Below are 17975 nucleotides of genomic sequence, written 5' to 3' on the forward strand. Positions count from 1 at the left end.
TTAAAATGAAAATCCTTAGTTGAATTAATATGCCTTGGGTATCACCTGTGAATCGGACACAGTGATTCTCACGCATACACCCAGGTCTGGAAATTAATTATTAAAATAACAAACGTGAAAATAAGATAAAAATAAATTTTGTTTTCCAACGGTTTGAGGCCATGATTACTCATACATACTTACAATATGATGGCGAATGTGTATTTGTGAACATATAAATAAACTGCACATCATCTTCGTATACCCACCGTATTAAATCGCGTGTGTAGGTGTCTGGCTTGTATATAAAAACAAAACCATGGCAGAAATTCAAAAAGAAAATTCTTTATGACATTAACCTTAACGAGAGGCAATGAATGACTCGTAATTTCAAGGCTGCCACAATCATGCTAATCGGAGAACAAATATGTCATTGAGAACTGACTGCAGACAGGCACTAGGACATTCTTCCAAAGAGAAAATAATTCAAACATTGTTTTTAACCGAATATGATGTATTTATTTAATGCACATTGGATTTTAACAGATAATAAAAGTCCACATGAAGTGTATACATGAATGAAGCGTCTGATCTCCTTAACACACAGTCGTACCAGTTTTTGGCATAGCTTTAAGGAAAATTTTAGGATTTAATGAGAAATATTTTGAATATACAGGGAGTTCTTGGTTACCTATTGTTTGGGATTCGTCTACTTCCTAAAGACGCCATGGATAAAAAATGTCCTACATCATGCAGGGTGGGCAACATGATTGATAAGGTAAGCAAGGCATGCAAGGGCTGCACAAAGGTCGGTTGTCGCAAGGACAAAAGCATCTGCAACAATATATGAAATATAAAGAATATCGTTCTTAAAAATGGGAATATGAACACTTACAGTCTGTTCATATCCTTCTGCTCCAACTGGACACGCATGATGTCGCAGGTATGGACGACACGACATCCCAATTGATCCTGTTTTTCGCCGTATCGTCCCAGAGACTTGCCATCATATTGGCCATATCCATCCTTCCCCCTTGTGCCATCCCCTCGTCCTTGGCTACCTCGATCACGGGAACCACGTCCTGTGCCAAATTTACTTTTTCTTCCGGAAGAGTCTCTCTTCTTCTTACCGTCTCCTTCACCCCTTTTGGCCTTCGATTTTGAGTCTCTTCCCTTGGCTTTTGAGTCTCTTCCCTTAGCTTTCGAGTCTCTTCTTGCAGCTTTCGATTCTCTTCCTGCAGCGGCTTTGGCTTTAGCAGCCGCCGCAGCGGCTTCCTTATCAGCAGCGGCCTTGGCTTTAGCAGCGGCCACAGCAGCTTCCTTTTCGGCTTTGGCCTTAGCAGCCGCCGCATCCTTTTCGGCTTTCGCTTTGGGGTCCTCTTTACCCTTCTTATTGGGGTCATCCTTGCCTTTGGCTGCTGCGTCTGCGTCGTCGCCCTTGCCCTTTCCAGCCTTTTTGGCTGCGGCTTCTGCGTCTGTGTCTTTGCCCTTTCCAGCCTTTTTGGCACCGGCTTCTGCATCTGCATCTTTGCCCTTTCCAGCCTTTTTGGCTGCGGCTTCTGCGTCTGCGTCTTCGCCTTTGCCCTTTCCAGCTTTCTTGGCTGCAGCATCTGCATCCCCGCCATCTTTTCCATCTTTGCCACCTTTGCCCTTTGCACCTTTCTTGGATCCATCGGCATCATCGTCTCCATCCTTACCTCCTTTTCCCTTCCCTCCTTTCTTTCCACCCTCTCCATCCTCATCCCCATCTTTTCCTTTTCCCTTACCCTTTCCCTTGCCTTTTCCGCCCTCGTCGTCCTCGTCGTCATCCTTTCCTTTACCTTTGCCCTTGCCTTTCCCTCCCTTTTTGCCACCCTCAGCATCTTCGTCGTCATCCTTTCCTTTACCTTTGCCCTTGCCTTTCCCCCCCTTTTTGCCACCCTCACCATCTTCGTCGTCATCCTTTCCTTTACCTTTGCCCTTGCCTTTTCCTCCCTTTTTGCCACCCTCACCATCTTCGTCGTCATCCTTACCCTTACCCTTTTTACCCTTCTTGCCTTTGGATCCGTCTTCATCGTCGTCATCAACACCCCCACGACCTTTGCCCTTCTTCTTTTTCTGAGAATCTCCGTCGTCTTCGTCGTCATCTAGACCTCTTCTTCTAGATTTTTTCGATTCCTCAGTGTCATCGTCGTAATCGCGGCCCTTACCTCTTCGAGATCCATCCGCCCCATCGCCGTCTACACCACCTCGACCTTTGAACTTCTGATTTCTTTTAGAGCCATCTCCGTAATCGTCACCATCCCTATCACCGCGCCCTCGAGTTTTTCGACACCTTTCGTAAGCGTCTGTGTACTTGTTCCTGCCATCCCCGTATTGCTGATAGGCATCTGAAAAATAATCAAACTCTGTATGTTAAATTCATAACTAGTGACTTGAAGTAACCTCTTTGTTCTTCGATGAGTTGCTTTAAGTTTGTGCTATTTCCTCCATCAAATACTGAGTACTGTTCCCGACACCTCTGTCGACTGTAGTTTTTGACTATTTTATGGCATATTCTCTTAAGTATTGCATAGGTATGATCGTTTAGAAAGTTTGATTTACAGCACCGATTACATTTGCATGGGCTACACGGATTTTCTATATCGCAGAATATTTTCGTTGAACTTGAGGAACTGGTTCAAAACAATTAATTTAAAGTTAAAAGAATCAGGATTTGCATTTAACATACCTAGATGCTGGATTGCAGCAGATGTACTCTAAGTCTATACCCATTATATTAAAATATGCATTTTTTCCAAACAGAGAATTTTGATTGTCAAATTTTGCCTAGAGCTCCCCAAATACTGATGTTTAACGCGAAGGGATAAGACTTATGAACTAAATTGAAAAATTTGTGCATGCTTCCCGTTTTTGATGTCAAAATCAATTAAAGATATATCCATAAGCAACCACAATATAGTAAAATATTAAAAATATAAAAGCTAACGAGCATATAAATTATTACTAAAATTAAAAATAGTTAAAAAATCTATAAAATATAGAATCTGTACATCAATACATAGCAGATTTTCACACTTTAGCATTTTATTCAATGTCAAACTTTTACCATATTAAGATCAAAATTCAAAACTTTTTAATTTTCCAAAAATAATTAAGTCCTCTTAAAAATGCTGGATGGCGATGATAAGAGTTGTTATGTTTGTGCACAATGCAATGTTTTCAGACTTTCTTTAAGACAAATCCCATTCAGCTCATCAAACTTTAAGTATGCTAATATTTCATATCAGGATACTAATTGTTCCGACCGGAAAAAAAACAGTTAGCACTAGACATTTAAGTATTTTTGGATTTAAATATGGGAAATTTGTATACTTACTTTTTATCATATTTTCGGACCAAAAACTTTTTTCAACGAGTTTTACACTGTCGCAATAAAGAACTTTATTTTAATAATAATTTGTCATTCAGGGTTTCATTAATTTCCAATATAAGTGGGTGTGTAATAAATTTAAGCCCATTAATTTCAGAGGCATTTAAATATTTACGAGACAAACGACGAAAAGTCAGTGACTTAATACCAGAAACCTCTCGGTCGGATGCGCCTCATAATGATGCAACTGTCGCAGGTGCAAAGCACTTCCATGTGTCTCCGTGGTCCCAAGTCGCGATTTCGATACATTGGAAGACACATAGTACATAAACATATATTTATGTATAGTTTTAACTGCATGGCTGCTCAATTTATCCACCCACAAAGCGTGATCGCGACTTTACGTTGACTGCGATAATTTTGTTAAATAATTGAGTCTGCAATGAAAATTGCGCATTACAGCGGCATAAATACTATGATGCTTTTACTCCACGGGGATTACATTGTGCGTGTGTGCACACTCATAAGTGCCTCTATGGTTACAAACACCTGTTCAGTCGTCTTGCTAGAATGGGTTTCTTTCCTCACTTTTCCCAAATACTCGCATAAACGGCATTCAAATCTGCACACTGCCTGACATTTTGTAATTTGACAAATTGCTTGAATTTTTGGGCAACTCCTATAAATAGTGGAGTTACTGCCGCTCGAAAAGTTAGTTTGAAGCAAAGCGAACACACCGTTGGATCCCCTGCACACAACGCCATAAAGGACTATTTAATAACTTACAAGCCCAAAGGATAATACAATCAAAACAGGATGAAATTGAATTGCCTTGTTGTCTTGCAATTGCTTGGAATTATGCTGTTGCTAAGCTATGTTACTGCGATTCCCAAATACGAGGACAGTCATAAGTAAGTTGATATTAATTATCGGGAAATGATACTAACTTTTAACTGCAGATTCTATGCCGAAAAAACGCAGAGAGATCGGTCATATTATAATGAAAACAAAACACAACCAAGTGAACCGCAAACAGCTTCCACAAAAGACAGGCTGGAAAGATTGGGATACACCACGGGTTATGGATCTCTAAATGTATGAAATCTTTTCAAATAATCCAAACCCTTAACGCTAAGACCTCATGCCTTTAGGGTTATCCTGGTGGAACTGGATTGTCGGCTTACAATCCCATAAAACTAGATTTGGGAGGTGTGGTTTTGGGAACTCTAGTGGGTATTGGCGCCATCATCTTAATCCCCAAGATTTTATCAGCATTCCATGGCGGTTATGGTGGCTACGGTCGAAGTAAGTATAACATTTAATAGGTATGATTAGGATCCAAAACATGTTATCTCTTTTACAGGTGAGGACAATGACCTGACGCCTCTCAGTAGCATGATAAACAAAATCGACGATGTCCTGGGACAAAATAACATAGACTCTACGAGTTGCATGCAACGTGCAGTCTGTGGATACGTTCGCTCCACGGAATACAACATGAAAATAGGCTCCTCAGATCAAATGGATGAATTTATTCATATGCTCTCCGAGTAAACAATATTTTTTAACTAAAAAAATTTTCTGTAATGTTAATGTTGAACCTCCATATATTTTAGAAACTCCCTCGTCGATTATCTGCTAGATGGAACGGCAATAAAAGAGGCCCTCGAGCATGGAAAACGTTCTGGAGACCGACCTTGCGAGGAAGTCTACTCCAATTGTCCTTTAGACAGCAAATCAGCCACTGATATTATTATGAAACTAATGCCCAAGAAAAACACCCAGGGAAAGGGAAAATCGTCAGCCATTTCTCGCGATAAAAAAGCATAGGCTTATTCGTTTGTTAATATCTTAAATACAAATTTTTTCCTATCATTAACTAATCTATCCGACCCAAAATATTTTACAAATTTAAATAAACAGAATTGTGTTGCCTTTATTTAACGGAATGTTTTATTTGTAACATTTTATTAGTGCCATTGATGATTAATATTTGTTTTTGAGCCTAAGGCTGATTATTTAGTGATATATGCCATTTTTAAAGCTGTGGAAGTGGATCAGTATGATTTGATTCGTTGCCTTGCAAAAGAATCTGAAGTTGCTTTTCCTGCTGCTCAATCAGCGGCAACCATTGCTCCGAGGGAAGAATGAACTTTCCAGGCTCAAATTTCGGTATTTTATCCAACTTATTCAACACAGAATTGCGGTGCACGCGACTCTCCAGCATAATCTGCTCCAGCTTGTCAACCAAGTTGTTAGACTCCTTAATCAAGTCGTCAATAGACTGCAGCAAGGCATACCAATCTATTTTCTGGGACCCGATAAGGGAATTACCTCGTAACCTAAAGGGAAAAGGTACAAAGCTTCTCCAGGGCTTGTACGGCTCAATAACATAGGGTATAAAATGCCGCTCAGACTCCATTTCCACTGCATCGTCGTCAAAGTGCCAAGAGGCAAGAGTAGGAGCCAAGTTAGCATTAGTGTTATTTTTCCTAGGCTGAGAGGACTCGTTAAAGTTGAGCTTCCGTATCTTTGCAATTTGATCGCCTAGTCTCTTTTCCACATCAGATATAATGTCACTGCCGTCCTCGTCGGAGTTTGTCAAATAGGAGTTTACCACATCCTTATTGTAGGCCTTGGGCAGAAGGGTTTGAGTTTGACGGGAGACAGTATCCACACTATCAGTCATTTGAGACATGGAATAGGTCAGGACATCTGCAATTCCATTGGGCCTTAAAGTATTATAAATTTAAATAAATTTGTAATAAAACTTACACTGCTGAAACCCATCTTTCTTCTTTGAATATTGCCCATCGGTTAGAATGCCAATTTCCTTGCGAAGAATAAGGTCATGTTGCACACCAAAGCTGGCCTCTTTCATAAGCTTTGTGGGCACGAAATCGGTTTGCAGAGCTACATTGGCCTTACCTGCTCTCAGCCGTCTGTTTGGGGTAAAATTTTTTTAATTTGGTTTAAATATAAATTAATAATTTATATTTTTTCACCTCGAAGCATCCAGCAACTTGGCCCGCAACAGGGCACTTTTATCAGGTTTTGTAAGCGTGGAGACGCTAACAGCGCGCCATGGTGGGCGCTTGGATTCATTATCTTTTTCCTTTTCCGCCGCCAGGTCCTTCATGCGTCTCCAACTGTTTTTGGCTCTATTAAAATAAATTTATTTTTCATCATTAAATGAATGATATTATTTTTTACCCTAAATTTAATTGGCATAATACTTACCTACTCAATGATGCACTACTAGCACGAACGTTCGTCTGCGAAGAACTTTGCTGGTCATCCACACTTTGCGTCTCGCTGGTTTCCGAGGATGTGCCACTGTTGTTGGAGCTTGTGCCTGACTTAAGCCTGTTCATGATGGCGTTTTTTTTTTACTTTTTAAAGTTTAAATGTGTGTGGGTGCAGGAAGTCTTAAAAAGCCCCTATCAGCAGTCAATACATCGATGCATAAACAAATTTGTGCATCCGCGTTGCCATGGAGAAAAATTCGAATTGATTGGGAGGGGTTGAGGCGCGGATATCGATCAAAGGATAAACAGGAATATCCAAGCGGAAATTCAGACTGTTACATCTATCGAAAGCAAACATGTTTTAATTCTATTTATTTAATCTGACCGGAACACATAACAAAAACAGATTTTATTTTTAAGGCGCATTTATATTTTAAGAGTTGTTATAAAAGGCATTTAATATGCGGAAGACATCGCCATTGTAGTTCTCCAAAAACGACTTTCCACCTTTGTAGCCACATTCCGAAAATAGATCATAGCTTTGCCTTTGGAACCACAAGTTTTTGGTGGAACTGTTGGCTCCAATATCGAGTGTGTTCAGTTGTAGTACACCAAAGTGGAAGGTTCGGCCGTCTGTCTGTACACTTTGTACCACTATGGGTTTGGGTAGGACACCGCCGGCAGAGTCTCCATGCAGTTGCTTGGCCCTCGCCACAGCCACACCGAAGGCTTTGAGCAGGGTTCTCGCATGCAGCTGCGAGCTGGTCACCTCCGATTTGTGTACGTTATTGACCAAGTGCTTGTTGAAAACCGAGAATATGGTGTGTGGATGTGCACAGGTTAGGTCCGCACTCAAAGCTGAGGAGAGACGAATACATAATGAAAAAATGCATATTTTTTGGTATAAGGTGTTTTAAAACTTACGATAAAAGTTTTCATTAACATAAATATGCTGCTTTGGAATCGAAATAGTGCACTTCATTGGGTACAGGTCGGGAACATTTCCTTCAAATTTTCCCTTTATAGCCTCAATTGCTTTATTGGCAACCACTACCTTTTGCGCACTGAGATCAAAGTTGAGAAGGTTATCATCCTGGGATATGAAGGCTTGGAATGGAGCATTGTCCATCCACTTTCGTTGCAAGGTAACTGACTCGTTGGCTAACTTCTCGCTTTCGTGTAAAAGCTTGTTGATCAAAAGGCGACTAAAAATGCACAAAAATTAATACATATTAAAAAATAAATTAGGTTCTTCCTACTTGATCCGTTCGTGGGAAATTCCATAGGTTCGTGGCAGGTTAAAATTGGGACGATCTGGGTTCCTAACTTTTGGCAACTTTACTTGCTCCGCGTCGTAAACGTGGGAAGATAAAATAGCGTGCTTCACATTCTTGTCAATGGAACTGGGCAACTCCTGGTTAGCAATCGCATCTTCGATTTTCTTGGGAAACGTCGGAATCTCTATAGAGTTGGTTAGGACCTGGGCCTGGGGCAAACCGCCAACGACAACGTTGGTATCAGAAATCGAATGACAAACTTTTGAATGCCAATTTGGATGCGAACTGTCTAGAGGAATTGGCCGCTCCCGGTCTCCAACTATGTTGACTCTGAATGAAGATAACATTTATTTAAGATGAAGGATGTTTTTACATTCCAACGAACCTCGGCATCTCCACCTTGGGGTTTAATATATCCTCTGGTGTCTTGATGGTTATCCCCAGTTTTAAAAGCTCGGCGGCTGCTCCTGTTTCCTTTGGAACGCGTTTTCCCTGGACCAGCCAGTGCTTCTTGAAATGCCAGCCAATGTGCTGGGCACACAAAGTATTCGTCAGCCTCATTTCAGTTAAGATTTAGCTAATGTTTTTGTTAAAGAAGTGGAGCCCGGCGGACTGGTTATGAAATGGGAATTAGAGACGGGCGATAGGCAGTCACGTTGCTACACAAATCATCGTCTTATCGAAATCACAGAATTCCTCCTCCATCGGCTTTCTACCTTTCGTATCTTAATATAACAATGAATCTTTATTTATTTACTATCTTTTATAATAAAATATATTAAATAATTAAGATATTGTTCAATTCCTGTTATCACCCAAACTCCCGCGAAAACTATCTGCACAAGTTCCTTTCACTAGATTGTAAGTACGGTCATACTTTTACCGATTGCAACAATACGGTGCTTGCCGGAAATTTTCTCCAATAAACTATAATATTAAAAGTTAATATTAAGAGGTAATTGCAATATTTTTGTCCCAACAATCCCAGCTAAGCTTTTCTTATTGTATCTACAATGAAATGTATATTTTAGATATATTTACGGCTAGCAATTCGCGATCATCAAAAGAGACATGCCCCGGTACAGAGAATGGGATCTGGCTTGCAAGGTGTATGTGGGAAACTTGGGATCATCGGCATCTAAATACGAAATAGAGAATGCCTTTGCCAAATACGGTCCATTGAGGAACGTATGGGTGGCTCGCAACCCACCTGGCTTTGCGTTCGTTGAGTTTGAAGACAGGCGTGATGCGGAGGACGCAACCCGGGCGCTGGACGGAACTCGCTGCTGCGGCACACGCATTCGCGTAGAGATGTCCTCCGGGCGCTCACGTGACCGCCGGCGTGGTGGATTCGAAAGTGGTAGTGGCAGTGGCAGTGGCGGACGATTCGGATCTGGACGTTACAGGTAATAATAATATTACAGGCAATGCCAAGGGCTTTGGAGTTACTTCCAATTGATGTTCCGGTCCGTTGAAATCATTTATAGAAAATGGAATACATTTAATTTCCTTAAAAAAATAATTCATATTATTATGTCCTTTGCCAAATTACAATTATTAGTTTATCCAACGAATTCAAAGTAAAACCGACCCTCTTAATGTACATGGAGGTACTAATTGTTTACACCTACATATATTGATATATTAGCGTTTGGTATGTTTTAAATAAGAGTTATCGACACTTTTTCAGGATAACTCCTTCGGCTAGAACTACTTCCACTGCTACTTCTTCCTTCTACAACATCAGCAACCCACAACAGCAACCATCTTCACAGCCACTGCCAGCAAACTTCAACTTTCAACTCTCAACTCTAAAAATTATCAAGTTCTGCGCGTTTTCATCGTAGAAGAAGAGCATTGCAGTCGCCAGAGTTCTACTTATGAAGTTATCCTGCGTATCTTTGATTTTTTTTTTAAATAATATTCATTTTTTTGTTTATCCATCAAAGTGCTTCGCTTGACGATTAAGTTTTAAAATCCTTTTTTGTGTTAATACTGAAACTGACCCTATCCACATTTAAAACCTTTTATAATCTTCATAAGAAGGGACAAAATCTATCAGAAAACAATTATTTTATCAAGTTATACTTCAGCCAACCTTAAATTTTAATGAAAATAATTCTATCCACAATTCTCTGAGTAGATGTTGCGCGATTACCTTAGTAGTTTTCAATTATTTTTGCCAAAATGGCACTATAGAGGAATCGTTTATTTTCAGGAACTTTTAAGGCGTATGTACATGCACTTCCTCTTTACTCAGTAGTGCGCTATACTAAAAGAATTTATATTTAAACTTATTTATCATTTTCCACAATAAATTAATTGCAGATCCCGTTCTCCACGCCGCTCCCGTTCGCCTCGCAGCCGAAGCTTTTCACGCGATCGCCGTAGCCGGTCGGACTCCCGAGACCGCCATTGAGATGTTTTCAAGAGGATATAATTTAAGTAAAGTCGCAATCTCTGCTTTGATTGTGGTGTAAGTAAATTCATAGATGGCAGATGACAATAGACACTATGCGATGCATTCAATAATCCATTTTTTTTGTATCAAATAAAGAAACAATAAAATAAAAACATATTTGTTTCCAGCAAAAAGTGACATGCAAGATGCACACAGTTTATTATGTGAGAATTGACGTGCTACTGTACAACTTTCCTCTAACTTACGATCGGATAATAATTTAAACAGGCGCACAATTGTAAAAATAGTTTGTATACTAACAAAGGTACACTTTAAATTTAAGAGAAGACGCAACACAATTCGTTGCACATTTCGCACTGGAATATACCTTACGTCTAGTCATTTTTATATAACTCTTCTGCGGGCTCTGAGCCCCAGTCCACAATGAAAATCGGGATTGTTATGGCAGATCTAGCGCATACGGTATGTGTTCGTCTCGTGTATCTCTGACAGCTCGCCCTTGAAGTTGATGTCGATCACAAAGTCGAGGTCGCGATTATTCCGTTCATTGGGCTTCATCTGGAACGTTCCGGTGATTTCCTCATTTTTCTTTGCAGTCATTTGGTCGTCCAAGTAAAACACCGTCTGCTTCCAATGTGTGTACGTGGAATCAGGCGACGTGCTAAAACCGAGTCGCTTGTGGCACTTTGTGAACTCGATGTTAAAGTATGTGACCAGCGCCTGGACAAAATCATTGCGCTTGATTGTCAAACTAAACTGTGAAGCAAAGTTGAGGTCCGCCTTCTGCACGGTGTACAAGTCGACTTCCTTAACCATGCAGGAAGTAGATACTACTTGTTTGGGGTCTACCACGTCCACTAGGGGTTCAGTCACAGCCACTTTTCGGATGCAGCTCATATCAAAGCCGTATACATCATCCCACCAGTTGATCTTCTCGTCCTTGTACTGCCGGTCCTCAATGGCCGTAATGTATAGAGTTCCCCGGTCTGGGAACATCATACCGCCGGGTTTAAGCCACTTGTCCCGCGCATACAGAACAGTGTCCAGCATGGACTCGTAGAAAAGACAGTAGCTGCATAAAAAACGCACAAAATTCAGTTCACAATACTTTTGATTCAGTCAGTCTGCAAAACCTACCCCATCCATTCGGAAATAATGATGTCCACTCCCTCAATACCATTTGGCAGTTCAATCTCCTCAATCTTGCCCTTGACAACCTTGATTACATCTTGAAGATTGTTGTCAATGACTACTTGGCGGGCAAACTCAATAATGTTGGAGCAATCCACTGCGATGACCTGAGCGGCACCGGCTTTAGCGGCAAACATTGAAAGTATACCTGTACCGCAGCCCACATCAAGAACAGTCTGCAATAAAGAGGATCCCCGATATGAAAAAGACGGAATAACCCAAAAAACCTTTCCTACCTTTCCCTGGAACAAATGCTTGTTGTGGTACATGGCATTGCGGTATGTGACGGTGCGCACTTCGTCCTTGAGCATCTCCTCGTGGATGCCGAAGTGAGCATAGGAGTCAAAGTAGTAGTCCCGCGATGTCATCTCATCGGCATTAGCATTTGTATTGGCGTTAGCGTTGGCTCCGGGAGACGACTCTGTTCCGCTGGCGGGCAGCTTTTTCAGCACATTGTTTGAATTGGGCGTGAGGCCGGTCGCGTTTTCCACAGCTGCTTCCATCGGGATGTCTGTGCTGGCCTGTCGGATGACTGGGTTAGCTATTCTCCTGATTAAATTACAAGTAGGTCAACCGTAACTCACCATAATTAAATTTTGTTAGCGTCTCTCAAAAATTTTCCCGTCGAAAAAAGGTAGCGACTAAAAAATGAACTATTGCTACAGCACGCTAGTTTGCAAATTCGTTGTACAACACTACATCTATGGGTGGCTCAAACTGAAATTTTTTGCCATTTGATGCATTTGTAATTGTTAGACAGGAGAGAAGAAAATCAAATGCTTTTTAATATTAAGCCTATCTTTAATTAAAAACCGAATAGATAAAGAGAAACAAATAACTCCCGCTAATCCCCTTTTCGGCGCCCTTGAGGAAACATGTGTTGGAAAGTACTACAATTTTTGGTGCATTATTTTGCGATCAAAAGACTGCCACATTACCGCTTGGCAAATTGGCGGCAAAATAAATAGCACAAGGCATCAAGCGAACCTTAAACCTTTTCTAAATCTCATATTAACTTTGTTTATTGCTTAAGATGGAAGGCTTTGACGATGCAGGAGTGTTTTTCTCTGACAATTTCGGCGGTGAGAACCAGCAGGACGCGCAGATCAATCTGCAGGCTGTGAAAAAGAAGTACAAGGAATTCATACGAACCTTCAATGAGGATAACTTCTTTTATAAATATCGGTGAGTGGAGTGGAAACTAAACCCAAACACAACTAATCATAATTCATGTTCAGTGACACTCTTAAGAGGAACTATCTCAATGGCCGGTACTTCCTGGAGATCGAAATGGAGGACCTGGTCGGTTTCGATGAGGCTCTGGCAGACAAGCTGAACAAGCAGCCCACGGAGCACTTGCAGATATTTGAGGAAGCTGCTCGGGAGGTGGCTGACGAGATCACAGCTCCGCGTCCGGAACACGAGGAGCACATGCATGACATCCAGATTCTGCTGACCTCTAATGCCAACCCCACGAACATCCGCGAATTAAAGTCTGACTGCGTGTCAAAGTTGGTGAAGATAGCTGGTATCATTGTAGCTGCTTCCGGAATTAGTGCCAAGGCCACCCGGATGTCTATCCAGTGCATGTCTTGCAGCACTGTCATACCAAACCTTAAAGTAAATCCTGGATTGGAGGGATATGCCCTGCCCAGGAAGTGCACCACAGAGCAGGCTGGTAGACCCAAATGTCCCTTAGATCCTTTCTTCATCATGCCAGACAAATGCAAGTGCGTCGATTTTCAAACCCTCAAACTGCAGGAGCTGCCTGACTTTGTGCCCCAGGGTGAAATCCCCAGGCATCTCCAGCTCTTCTGCGATCGCTCTCTTTGCGAACGCGTAGTGCCCGGCAATCGGGTCTTGATCCAGGGAATTTACTCGATTCGCAAAGTTGGAAGACCTTCTCGACAGGATGGACGTGAGAAAGCAGTAGTAGGTGTTCGTGCTCCCTATATGCGAGTGGTGGGCATCACCGTAGATTCAGAGGGTGCTGGCGCCATCTCCCGTTATAGTAATATCACCAGCGACGAGGAAGAGAACTTCCGGCGCATGGCCGCCTCTGGGGATATTTATGAGCGACTGTCCGAGTCTTTGGCTCCGAGTATCTTTGGATCGCGGGACATTAAGAAAGCCATTACGTGCATGCTGTTCGGTGGATCCCGCAAGCGCCTTCCCGACGGTTTATGCCGTCGTGGCGACATAAACGTCCTGCTGCTGGGTGATCCTGGTACCGCCAAGTCGCAGTTGCTTAAGTTCGTGGAGAAGGTGGCGCCCATTGGAGTGTATACGTCTGGCAAAGGATCTAGTGCTGCTGGTCTGACGGCGTCGGTTATGAAGGATCCGCAAACTGTATGTCTATTTTATTGTATTCCTGTAAGTCCCTTAATATTATTCTTTTCTTAGCGTAATTTCGTCATGGAAGGTGGCGCCATGGTTTTGGCCGATGGAGGAGTGGTCTGCATCGATGAGTTCGATAAAATGCGCGAAGACGATCGTGTAGCTATTCATGAGGCAATGGAGCAACAGACCATATCCATTGCTAAGGCTGGCATCACCACCACTTTAAATTCCCGTTGCTCTGTTCTGGCGGCGGCCAACTCCATTTTCGGGCGATGGGACGATACCAAGGGCGAGGAAAACATTGACTTTATGCCCACTATCCTGTCCCGTTTTGATATGATTTTCATTGTCAAGGATGTCCACGATGAAACGCGGGATATTACTCTAGCCAAGCATATCATCAATGTCCATCTTAGCTCCAGCAAACCATTACCAAAAGAAATGACAGAAGGAGAGATATCGTTGTCGACGTTCAAGAAGTACATTCACTACTGTCGGACCCATTGCGGTCCACGGCTGAGTGAGGCTGCCGGTGAGAAGCTGAAGAGTCGCTACGTCCTCATGCGCAGTGGAGCCGGCCAGCAGGAGAAGAATTCTGACAAGCGACTCAGCATTCCGATCACCGTGCGCCAGCTGGAGGCTGTCATCCGTATCTCGGAATCTCTGGCTAAAATACGCTTGCTTCCATTTGCTACCGATGAGCATGTAAACGAGGCACTTCGGCTGTTCCAAGTGTCCACTCTGGATGCTGCGATGACTGGCAGCTTGGCTGGAGCCGAAGGATTTACCACGGAGGAGGACCAGGAAATTCTTAATCGCATCGAAAAGCAATTAAAGCGTCGTTTTGCTATTGGATCTCAAGTCTCGGAGCAGAACATTCTGCAGGTATGTTGTTTGTTTAAGATTTTATTTATTTACGATTACTTAACAATATATATCTTATTTTGTGTAGGACTTTTTACGTCAGAAGTATGAGGAACGCACCATCATGAAAGTGATTCACACCATGATTCGACGTGGCGAGCTTCAGCACAGGATGCAGCGAAAGATGCTGTATCGCATTTGCTAACCAGTGTTATTTACATAATTATTTATCATTCGTTTCATGTTACATCAAGCTATTGTCATTCTTGTACCCTCATCTTTATTATTAAGAAAAACCTACACATTCTTTATTACCAAAATAGTTTAAAAAAAGAAATAAACTTTAATTTGTGTGTGTTTTACTATTTAAATTAAAGCTATTTTAACGATTAACATTTAAATTGTTCTATGTCCCACAACGTACTTGATGCTGTACAGATGCTTTTCATTTTAGATAAAAGGATTTCAGATTTCAAGTATTCCCAAGATTTGGCAAATACACAAAAGTGAAATTTATACTTTTTTCCAAAATATTCAGATAACGAGGAAATCCCATGGTTTTAAAAATCCATAAGGTAATCGGCCCGCAGATGATTCGTTACATAAATATTAAAGTTTGTTTACATTTGAGAAAAACGAGATTATAAGCAAGATCTTAATTTTGTTTGTTGATGATGCTTGAACAGAAACACACACACATGGTGGGGTCGGCCTCCAACTCTCCACCACAAACGGACAAATTCGTTCTAGATTCGGGTGTGTTTTGTATGCCTACGTCATTCGGACAAATCACAAAAACCAATCATATTACCTTGGCCTTTTGCCAATTTTTTAAAAATATTTTTTCCTCTGTTTGAGAACGTTTATTACTTCCTTTTATACAAAACTCAATTAGTATATTTGCGCATGCACAGCCACATAATAATACATAAGTGTGCACGCAGAAATGTACTCGATACATGCAACATTTTTCTGAAATACGTAAGCTTCTCATACTCTTCTTGGCATTTAAAAACAATGGCGAATATAAGCATTTTAATATTTATGAATTTCCGGAAGGAAATCTTTACATGTTTGTTTACCACAAAATACGTATCCATAAAATGACTTTATTATTTTAAGCTTCGCTGCAATAATATTTATTTCCGATACATTCATTCCTGGTGACGCCATTTTGTTGACGTCAAGTTCTTCCAAAATTTATTGATCGAATTGCTAGAAAAAATTCCGTATTTGCGGTTCCAAAACTTTTAAAAAGTTCCACAATTTATATAGTCACATTCGCTGAAAAACAATCGCCCACATGTGTTTGATATAAAATTGTATCATTTTAATTTAGTTCGAAATTTTTAGATTTTCCAAATGGGGAAAATTCTGAAACACCCTTACTCGGTTTCGTTCAATTGATATTATGGTACTTTGCCCTTTCGTACCCAATGTCAAGATGATTCAAAAGTCAAACAATAAAATTTTAATTGAAATTCATATTGCAATATTTATGCCCATGTGTGTAAATATTTTTCAATTACCTCGGACGGTGCATGTTCATCGTTTCCATTAATAAAGCGATGCACCCGATGTTCTTTTCATTGCATAAATGCATATGTGTACGGATCTATGTGTATCTGGTAGCTTGCTTTTCATCCAAATCAATTTACTTTATTCTTTTCAGCCACCCGCCACGTAGACCCCATATCTAATGTAAACAAGTCCCCCAGTGCTGTCGCCCTCAGTGGAGAGGTCCAGTTTTAGTTTCAAAAACTAAATTTCCAACCAGCGGTTGGCCATAAAACAGAACAGAAATTGCTGTTATATAATGATCGCCAATTATTATTGTTTTTCGTTATTAATTGGGATCGTCGAGGGAATTAGATAATTGTTTCTAACATGCCTCCACATATTCCGAAATAAGATTTTTTGAACGTCATCAACATCCCATATTTGAGAGAGCGCCAACCGAAATGTATCTGGCGGATACGTGTATGTAACACCGAGGTATAGATACAGAATGGCCCAGACACGAAGGAGGTAGAGTGGCACGTGTGAGTGTGCCTGTAAGATACTTTTGGGGCAAAAAGCAAAAGAGCGAGCACACTGAGTGGGGCCTTTGTTTTGTGAATGAATGAAAATGAAAATTCTCGTCGTACATATGCCAAGCCAGCATCTGTTGCACGTCAGTACAATTTTAGATCTCGACCGAGCACGTTCCTCCGGAAAAGCTATATACCCCCAATACTGGTTGATTGTCTTTGGTAGTAAACGCGGATTCAATTAGCTCAAAGGCCCCAAGACACAAGAAATTTCCGTCACCCTGCATCAGAGGATCATGTACATTTACCCGAGCTCCCCGGAATCAGCATCATCCTTGCAGTCCGAAGAGAGTGCGGCCATCAAAATTCAGGCAGGATTTCGTGGATACCGAGTGCGCAAGCAGATCCACCGATCAAGCAAGTCCTCCAGTCAGAATAGCACATCCAGCCATCGTTCCTCGAACTCGAATCTGCGGCGAAACCAGCGTCAGAGGCCACAGAACAACGCCCTCATGGAGAACCAGGGAAACACTCCCCGCCCCACTGGCGGCGATGCTAAGTCGAACGGAGAAAATGGCGGAAAGTCTGTAGAGGATCGCTGTGCCACCAAGATCCAGGCCGGATTCCGGGGATTTCTGGTGCGAAAGCAGCAGAAGATCGCCAAAGATGCGGCGGTGAAGATTCAGGCTGGCTTCCGGGGCTTCAAGGCTCGCAAAGAACTAAAACAGTGTGAGCCAATTGCATAGTGGATGGGGTGGTCCGCCCCTTCGAGTTTCTACTGTACATACAAAAATATGTGTATTCAAATACCTACCTTTTAGTCAAATATGTGTCGTGTAAATAGCTTAATCTTAAATGATAGTTTCTCTCCACAAAGAATAAAATACTCTCACTCAAGAAACAGGAATCTTGAAAGACAACTTTATCCATTAATGTTACAAAATTTGTTTGTATTTTCCTAAGGCCTATTTTTGGGTTCAAAAGTGTTGCGTATGTACATAAACATTTTCGTTAAGGATATAAATTTTCCATTTCGATAGAATGTCTAATTTGATTGATAAATGTTTATGTTGCGAATAAAAGCGAATGCGTACGCATTTTCCCAAATTTTTCCGAATTCCTATTAAATTTAGAATAAAACCAGGCTGGTGGCTGGGGCGAGACATTTGCTTTCTGGATTCGGTGCATTGACCCAAGGTGCACACCCAACTTATAAACCTGTCAAATGTGTTCAACGTTTCGGAGCAAGGTGCCAAGAGTTTGTTAGACAAA

At 41.4% G+C, this 17975-nt stretch overlaps 8 protein-coding genes across 10 annotated transcripts; 4 read left to right on the forward strand and 4 right to left on the reverse strand.

The window, feature by feature from the left end:
* Window positions 1-460: 460 nt before the first annotated feature.
* LOC6499878 (protein qua-1) lies at window positions 461-2835 on the reverse strand. 2 transcript variants are annotated; one of them, XM_032456485.2, is made up of 6 exons: window positions 2690-2835; window positions 2404-2633; window positions 1513-2348; window positions 875-1422; window positions 671-813; window positions 461-607 (listed from the first exon to the last, which is right to left on the reverse strand). In XM_032456485.2, the coding sequence occupies exons 1-5, from the start codon at window positions 2731-2733 to the stop codon at window positions 723-725; spliced, it is 1749 nt and encodes a 582-aa protein (XP_032312376.1). In that variant the 5' UTR covers window positions 2734-2835; the 3' UTR covers window positions 461-607; window positions 671-722. The 2 variants fall into 2 exon arrangements, with proteins under 2 accessions (XP_032312376.1, XP_001953716.2); XM_001953680.4 differs by having other exon boundaries at window positions 462-607; window positions 875-2348.
* A 635-nt stretch (window positions 2836-3470) lies between these two features.
* On the forward strand, window positions 3471-5263 carry LOC6500682. Its single transcript, XM_001953681.3, has 5 exons — window positions 3471-4242; window positions 4291-4426; window positions 4483-4636; window positions 4695-4881; window positions 4948-5263. Exons 1-5 carry the CDS (start codon window positions 4148-4150, stop codon window positions 5159-5161), a joined length of 786 nt encoding a protein of 261 aa, XP_001953717.1. The 5' UTR covers window positions 3471-4147; the 3' UTR covers window positions 5162-5263.
* On the reverse strand, window positions 5248-6794 carry LOC6499877. The gene is made up of 4 exons (XM_014910780.3): window positions 6572-6794; window positions 6337-6492; window positions 6107-6273; window positions 5248-6046 (listed from the first exon to the last, which is right to left on the reverse strand). Exons 1-4 carry the CDS (start codon window positions 6703-6705, stop codon window positions 5370-5372), a joined length of 1134 nt encoding a protein of 377 aa, XP_014766266.1. The 5' UTR covers window positions 6706-6794; the 3' UTR covers window positions 5248-5369.
* Window positions 6795-6934: 140 nt separating this feature from the next.
* On the reverse strand, window positions 6935-8520 carry LOC26514801 (39S ribosomal protein L37, mitochondrial). The gene is made up of 4 exons (XM_014911856.3): window positions 8242-8520; window positions 7839-8186; window positions 7504-7784; window positions 6935-7437 (listed from the first exon to the last, which is right to left on the reverse strand). The coding sequence occupies exons 1-4, from the start codon at window positions 8415-8417 to the stop codon at window positions 7013-7015; spliced, it is 1230 nt and encodes a 409-aa protein (XP_014767342.1). The 5' UTR covers window positions 8418-8520; the 3' UTR covers window positions 6935-7012.
* Window positions 8521-8665: 145 nt separating this feature from the next.
* Window positions 8666-10455, forward strand: LOC6500683 (RNA-binding protein 1). Of its 2 annotated transcripts, none has more exons than XM_001953683.4 (3): window positions 8666-8811; window positions 8888-9262; window positions 9547-10455. In XM_001953683.4, the coding sequence occupies exons 2-3, from the start codon at window positions 8928-8930 to the stop codon at window positions 9701-9703; spliced, it is 492 nt and encodes a 163-aa protein (XP_001953719.1). In that variant the 5' UTR covers window positions 8666-8811; window positions 8888-8927; the 3' UTR covers window positions 9704-10455. The 2 variants fall into 2 exon arrangements, with proteins under 2 accessions (XP_001953719.1, XP_014766673.1); XM_014911187.3 differs by having other exon boundaries at window positions 10185-10455.
* LOC6499876 (protein arginine N-methyltransferase 1) lies at window positions 10439-12169 on the reverse strand. The gene is made up of 4 exons (XM_001953684.4): window positions 12054-12169; window positions 11706-11990; window positions 11416-11645; window positions 10439-11350 (listed from the first exon to the last, which is right to left on the reverse strand). The coding sequence occupies exons 1-4, from the start codon at window positions 12054-12056 to the stop codon at window positions 10729-10731; spliced, it is 1140 nt and encodes a 379-aa protein (XP_001953720.2). The 5' UTR covers window positions 12057-12169; the 3' UTR covers window positions 10439-10728.
* Window positions 12170-12427: 258 nt separating this feature from the next.
* LOC6500684 (DNA replication licensing factor Mcm5) lies at window positions 12428-15066 on the forward strand. The gene is made up of 5 exons (XM_032456443.2): window positions 12428-12443; window positions 12503-12654; window positions 12708-13818; window positions 13873-14694; window positions 14762-15066. Exons 2-5 carry the CDS (start codon window positions 12503-12505, stop codon window positions 14876-14878), a joined length of 2202 nt encoding a protein of 733 aa, XP_032312334.1. The 5' UTR covers window positions 12428-12443; the 3' UTR covers window positions 14879-15066.
* A 1686-nt stretch (window positions 15067-16752) lies between these two features.
* LOC6500685 (abnormal spindle-like microcephaly-associated protein homolog) lies at window positions 16753-17636 on the forward strand. The gene has a single exon (XM_001953686.4). It carries the CDS (start codon window positions 17000-17002, stop codon window positions 17447-17449), a length of 450 nt encoding a protein of 149 aa, XP_001953722.1. The 5' UTR covers window positions 16753-16999; the 3' UTR covers window positions 17450-17636.
* The last annotated feature ends 339 nt before the right edge of the window (window positions 17637-17975 follow it).

Source organism: Drosophila ananassae, chromosome 2L (assembly GCF_017639315.1).
Source record: "Drosophila ananassae strain 14024-0371.13 chromosome 2L, ASM1763931v2, whole genome shotgun sequence".
Classification (NCBI taxonomy): domain Eukaryota; kingdom Metazoa; phylum Arthropoda; class Insecta; order Diptera; family Drosophilidae; genus Drosophila; species Drosophila ananassae.